The sequence below is a fragment of the Dipteris shenzhenensis genome, chromosome 8, assembly GCF_047967505.1.
Source record: "Dipteris shenzhenensis isolate YYH24624 ecotype China chromosome 8, Dip_SZ_1.0, whole genome shotgun sequence".
Classification (NCBI taxonomy): Eukaryota; Viridiplantae; Streptophyta; class Polypodiopsida; order Gleicheniales; family Dipteridaceae; genus Dipteris; species Dipteris shenzhenensis.
Genome location: NC_141603.1, coordinates 3,377,056 through 3,383,576, shown reverse-complemented (window position 1 = coordinate 3,383,576; position 6,521 = coordinate 3,377,056). Strand labels below are relative to the sequence as shown.

Genomic DNA, 6,521 nt, shown 5'->3' with positions numbered 1-6,521 from the left:
CCAATGCAAGATATTACCTCAGTCCACCCAAAGTTGCACGTGAAACTTGTAAAACCATCCAAAGCTGTTACTTCACGTTTTATGCAACAAGATGCAACTAGAACAAGGAAACACAGATATACCATGTCAAGAAGAAGATCTAGCTAGAATTTAGCATTGGACAATGCATGTGGAAGTAGAGTCCTGTGAAAGCAAACCCCATCCTCACAATGCACATTAAGACAAAAGTATTTCATGAATCATTGATTGCAACTATTACAAAGGGAAGGCAACACGACGCCACAAAAATGAACAAGAACCATAATACCTACCAAACATTTGGCATCTGATCTAGCATATATCACATGCCATCTTGTAAATGGCTTGCAAGACTACATTGGGAACAGGGTGTAAAGTTTGTTGAGTGATAACCCAATTGGAATCAGGAATTGAATCTAGCAAGGTTTTCACAATCTCAACATACAAAAAAGAAACTAGCCCAAACGAGTAAACTCTAAAGAAAAGACAAAGAAATCGGATTCTTATAACCAAGGGTAAATCAAATATTTAAGTTTACCCTATAAACCATCAGGAAAAACTCTCTATGGAAGCAAGGAATATCCATGAGCTTGTAACTCCCTGCAATGAGCCTTGGTCCGTTACTGTGCCAAAAGTACCATGCCAGAAACCTCAGTACCATTAAGAAGTAATCACCCTTAACTGTGCTCTCATAGAGTGAGTGTCAACAATCAAGTGCTTTGCCAAGTATGATCACCATTCATTCCACATAAGGAACAAAACCAGTTCATCTTTTATAAGCTTGCTTGCCCCCAAATCTGCGGATCTGTTAAACCTGTGTTAGATCATGAGTGAATAACATAAATAGCATAAATTCCCATGCTGACTCAAGACATAATGTAATATTTTTCACTGACACTAATGCAAACAAGATCAGAACTGCCACAAATACAACCTGCAACTCTAACAGATTAAATGTATGAGCTTTAGATCAAAACCTGCCAGTACAAAATTCCCCTTGTATGAGCTTTAGATCAAAACCTGCCAGTACAAAATTCCAGTTCATGGCCCAACAGGGGAAGTGTCAGTGGTTGATCTTCTATGGTCGTAATGCTAATCCTCTCTTCTGTGCTACCAAGCTACCTGATTCTCGATCGGGCGGGAAAAGGCGCGAAGAGAAAGCGTTTTCTCGGGTTCCCTGTTGCTTCTAAAGGCTGTCCTCCCTCGGCTGGAAATTTTTTTAGCCGCCTACGTAGAGGACTCTGTATCCCTACATCGGATTTCTCCTTGGGGGGGTCCCGTGGTTCCGTATTATTGCCATTGCGTTTTCCGGTTTCTCTCAGTGTTTCGACTTCCTGCTAGTTGAGTGGATAAGATGGCTGCGCTTTAGCTCCCTCCAAACCGGGACGGGAGTAGATATATTATTTTATCAACTCCATACAAACTGGAAAATACCACGTCAGTGGAGGAATCAAAATAAAGAATAGAGCCACAGCACATCATTCAAGTTTCTTTGAGGATCACAACTTCTCCTTTGAAACAAGACTCTTGCCTTCAACTGTGGATTCCACAAAAAAAGTTCATGAGTTTCCAATCCACTGTTTACTCAATGGGATTAGAGTGGCAGTTTCCTGTCCACCTCAAGCACAAGTGCTAGCTTATTGAAAAGTTGTCTCCGCCACCTTTTGGCTACAGGTACAAAACGCTCTCTATTCCCAAATATCTTGTAGAAAACAGATCATATAAGAGTGAAGGCATCTGCCATGAATTCCTTTTGTAGCCTTCGTGGCATCCAGGTGCAGCAATGTTACCATTCTCCTCAAAGTTGTAGAAAAGGGGTAGGGGCAGCTTAGAGGAAGAGGATAGGAGAAGAGGTAGGAGAAGGAGAGAGAGAGAGAGAGAGAGAGAGAGAGAGATGGGAAGGAGAGAGAGGGCTTGGGGGGGGGGAGGGGGGGGGGCGGAGAGAGAGAGAGAGAGAGAGAGAGAGAGAGAGAGCAGGCAGCAAGTAGCAGGAAGGAAGGAGGAGGGTAGATAGGATTAGATGACACATCCAAAAGGTATTACAAAAGTGGAGGGCTTGGACTTATATAGTCCCCATTATTCCCTCTAACCCTCACTAAAGCACCCCTAAATTAATGAGCATTGTCTATGTATTTACAAGGAGCGAAGTTGGATTGAAATTCACTACACCACTGTGTGAGTGCCTGGGCTATATCTATCTGTGTCTTTAGTCTTGAGAGGCTTCTGTTGTGTGTACCCTCTGTTGTGTTTTCCAACATGAAATCTCTTGGGAAATTCAGTGTTGATTTGACTTCAATGACTCTACGCTTTGCGCACAAAGGCAAAACAATTGTGTTGCACAGTTTACAAAAAATGCAGCTGATTTTAGTAAGGCAGCTAGCCAGAGAAGTCAAGAAAGGGACCGCCTTATATGTATTACATGTGACCAAACATGAGGTAAGACATACTTCTCCAAGGATGTTGATATGCAGCAATTACTCTCAGATTTTTCTGATGTATTTGCTGATATGCCACAGTAGTTGTCTCTAAAGAGAGATGTCAATCATGCTATCGTCTTAGAGACGGGAAGCAAGTCCATCAACAAGGCTCCATATCGTGGATCTAAGGTGGGATGGAAGCAGCAGATCAAGTAAAGGAGTTTCTCAAGAAGAACTCCCTTTCTCACAGCACTTCCCTATCTGCCTCGTCAATGCCTAGAGTGAGAAAGGAAGGTGGATTGTATCACATGTGCATTGATTACAGAGACCTCAACAAGGCCCTATTAAAAGCAGGTTTCCAATACCTAGGATTGATGACTGGTTGGATGAACTCAAGGGTGCTCAGTTTTTCACCAAGATACACCCAAGGTCTGAATACCACCAATTCAAGATGAAAGAGGGCAAAAAGAGGCCTGTAAGAGTTCATAGTGATGGCATTCCGATTAACAAATGCACAGCTACCTTTCAAGCACTGATGAACCAGATATTGCAGCCACTTATTTTCCATTACATGCTGGTTTTTTTTAATGATATCCTCATCTACAGAAAAGATAAGCATGAACCCATTCAGCATGTCAAGCAGGTGCCTGGAATCTTGAAGCTACATCAGCTCTATGCTAAGGCTGGCAAATGCACTTTTATGGTAGAGGAGGTTGAATACCTCAGGCACATTGTGGACAACAGGACCCGCACAACCACAGCTTGTGACCAAGGTACGGGAATTAGTTTTCACTCAACTCATGTCTATGAAACAGGAATTCATAGCAACGGTGAATAATAAGATCAATATGTGTGATGTAGATGAGGAGATGAAAGAGCAAGAAACAAGGCTGCAAATAATCAATGGGATTCAAGTGGACCCCTCAGACGTGGCTGCAGCCACTTAATTGAGATAATTTTTGGGCCTTGCCTCCTTCTACAGGCGTTTCGTACATTACTTTGCCAAAAAGGACAGCCCCTCTCACAAACCTCCAATTAGCAAAGCCAATCTGGCCATCTGTTGAGACCTGCATGGGATAGAGTCTGCCAGAGGTAGCCAGAGGCAAGGTTTCAGCCCTCTAACAGCAGCATGCAGCAATTGCAGATATCACAGCAGGGAGGTTGGGCCTTCCAACAGGTAAACAGGCCTGTAGCAGGGTCTGCAGCAGGTCGACAGGCCTGGAACAGCACGCAGAGGCAGCAGCAGGCCTCATAACCACGGGAGCAGGAGCAAACATGGAGCAGGAACAGGGCTATTTCTAGCCCTCCTGCAGGTCAGCTGACTCACAGACCGCGTTGGCCATTTTACAGACCTGGTCGGCCAGGTCAGCAGAAGGTCGTCCCTGGCCAGAGGGTTCCCTGCCTATAAAACCAGCCCATGAGTGCCTCATTCTGCATCCACCACAGCAACAGGCCCAGCTCTTCAGTAGTCTTCATCTGCAGTCTTGAGGACAGATTCACAACAGGTCTACAGTGTGTTGGGACTATTGTGGTCACCTCCTCACTTGTGAACCCCCAAACGAGGGGGACATGATCGAGGTGTACCAGCCGCAGAGATTGGGCCTGAGAGAGGCCACATGGGCAGGACTAAAGTCTGCCACATGGGCAGATCAAAGATTACATGCAGCCTGCCACATAAGCAGCACGCAGAGCTGCAGCAGGACCTGCGAAGGACACAGACTCGTACGGCTGAAGGACAGACTGTGCGGGTCCATTCATGGGCATGTACCTGGTCAGCAGCAGCATATACAGGTGGCTGAGCAGGTGGGAGGCTGCAGGATGTGCAGCAGATGGCTGGAGCAGAAGGCGGGCCAGTCTGGAACTGCTGTTTGGCCGTGCAGGACAGTACAACCCCAGTAGCATGGACAGGACAGGTCAGTAGACTGCCAGGAGCAATTGGATGTATGCACGAAATAAGGAGATCAATGAATAGTGCAACATCAGTACCTCACCATAGGCTGCATAGCAGAGCAGCAAGGAGGTTTGAGGGAGCAGTATCTGAGAGGCCTGCTGAAGCTCCATAGAAGCAGGCTGACAGAGTTTTGGAGGTGCCAGAAGAAGTTAGAAGACAGTTCTGAGGTGCCCAGTGTCAACTAAAGATAAGACCCCTAATGGAAGGAGACCAACCAAACCCGTTCTTGAGATGCACAATCTTCCCAACAACCCAGGAAACAAAATCTTGACAAACGTCAGACTTGAGCATGATCGGCACATATTATCCTTAAATTATAACATACAACTTGTACAGGCAGCTGGATGAACAAAGGTACTATCTAAGATGCAAAATGCACAGAACGGCTGGCCTTAACTTGGATGATTCACCAAATTGAGAAATTAAAACAAAAGACTACATGTCTCCTCAGGGAAAGCTTCCATATGGCAAGTCACGTACATGAATTTAATCATCAGCACGATGCTCGATGTAAGATCCAGCAAGGCCAGATGTTCCAAGCAGACTAATCTGTGGATGAAAACATCAAAACAAGGAAACTTATTCAGGAAAAAGAGCTTAAAACAAACCTAATCACCATTTTAATCCCTCGAAAAACCAAGACATTAAAACTCTTACGTTTCCCCATTGAGGACCTAGACCACTGCAGCGTTGTCGTATATGAACCATGAGACTTCCAAGCTCTATTTCCACTTTTTTCTTCAAGTACATTTCATCCTCGCTAAACGTCGAGAGATACGTGTAGTATCTAGAGAATGCAGAGGTCAAAGCATCCACCAACAAACTAGGCAACGGTCTCACCTTCTGCATCCAAATTCAATTCGACCATTGTGAAGCAGAAACTACCTAAATTGTTACCATTCATGACAGCAATTCTACCGTACATTAACATTGTAGAAGAAGAAAAGAAAAGAATGAGGACTCGAGTATAAAGCCCTTGGATTTCGCCCACTACATATCCTTCAATCGTCTACAGTGCTGGTGCCGAGACAAAGTGTAAAGCGGCATTATTCATTCTGTAGAGTAGTACTTTTAGAACCATGCAACCCTTTAGTCCAAGCACTAGGGAAGTGCAAGCATACCTCTCCACCAAGCCCACTCAATTCATCCAATTCCATTCTCAATGATACTAAGGTCCCCGAGAATTTCTCGACCGCTTCAGCTGACCTCCAAGCATTAGTTAATGCCTCTTGACCAACTACATCCTCTGTTTTCTTGGAAAGTGCGGCTTCTACAGCATCCTCTACCTCTTCCGGAATCTCTGACCAACTCACTGCCAGGAGTTGGCGAAGGGCTTTCAACACATCAGGGTCGGAAATTGGGGGCAGCTGTGCGGCATCTGAGCTCATGCACTGTCGCTGGCAAATTCTGGAGAAGCACAATGGCTGGTCTAGAGCAAATAATCCTATCAAACCCCAAGATCGCTTCAAAATGCGCCAAACATGTAGTATCCTACTATTCTAAAATACAAGCACATTCTTACATTCCTAGCATGTACAGTATGTGCTTCTTCGTGCAAGGAAACATAGAGGATTAGAAGGGGGTGTTCTTACCTGGAATAGAGACGTTGATGCTAGGGTTGAACAGATCGTGGTGAGAAAGGGCATGGGGGAAGGAAGCAGTGACGGGCCGCAGAGTACGGAGGAGGCCCCGAGTGGCGCGCGAGGCTAGGATTCTACCTGTCATTGCCATACCTAGATGCGTCTGCACAACCCGAACAGGCGAAAAACGATCAACGGATTGCTCGTGCGACGGACAGACGACTAATCAATCGATCTGGCTTTCTGCCGATTGATGATTCTATACAGAAATCTCTCACCTCGTTTCCTGATTGTGTGAAAACTCGTATGATTCTTTCCTTCATCATAATATAGTATATATATTACACTATAGAGTCTAACTTAGATTTGCACATATTCAATTTAAAATACGCTTTGTCCATCGCTTTGCTGCCGGACATATTTCAGATTTACCATCATCCCCTATCAACCAAAATGCAAACGTCCATAATATTGTGTACTCGTCCGGTACTCCTCACCTTGCCAATGTACTTTGTTGGGGGGAAATTTTAGCACTCCCAAGAATTTTTGAGAGAA

At 44.8% G+C, this 6,521-nt stretch overlaps 1 protein-coding gene across 3 annotated transcripts; it reads right to left on the bottom strand.

The window, feature by feature from the left end:
* Nucleotides 1–395: 395 nt before the first annotated feature.
* On the bottom strand, nucleotides 396–6,288 carry SDH5 (succinate dehydrogenase 5). Of its 3 annotated transcripts, none has more exons than XM_087378122.1 (6): nucleotides 6,245–6,288; nucleotides 5,979–6,129; nucleotides 5,508–5,830; nucleotides 5,044–5,229; nucleotides 4,867–4,935; nucleotides 396–832 (listed from the first exon to the last, which is right to left on the bottom strand). In XM_087378122.1, the coding sequence occupies exons 2-5, from the start codon at nucleotides 6,115–6,117 to the stop codon at nucleotides 4,873–4,875; spliced, it is 711 nt and encodes a 236-aa protein (XP_087234248.1). In that variant the 5' UTR covers nucleotides 6,118–6,129; nucleotides 6,245–6,288; the 3' UTR covers nucleotides 396–832; nucleotides 4,867–4,872. The 3 variants fall into 3 exon arrangements, with proteins under 3 accessions (XP_087234248.1, XP_087234247.1, XP_087234246.1); XM_087378121.1 differs by having other exon boundaries at nucleotides 396–823; XM_087378120.1 differs by having other exon boundaries at nucleotides 396–815.
* Between the last annotated feature and the right edge of the window lie 233 nt (nucleotides 6,289–6,521).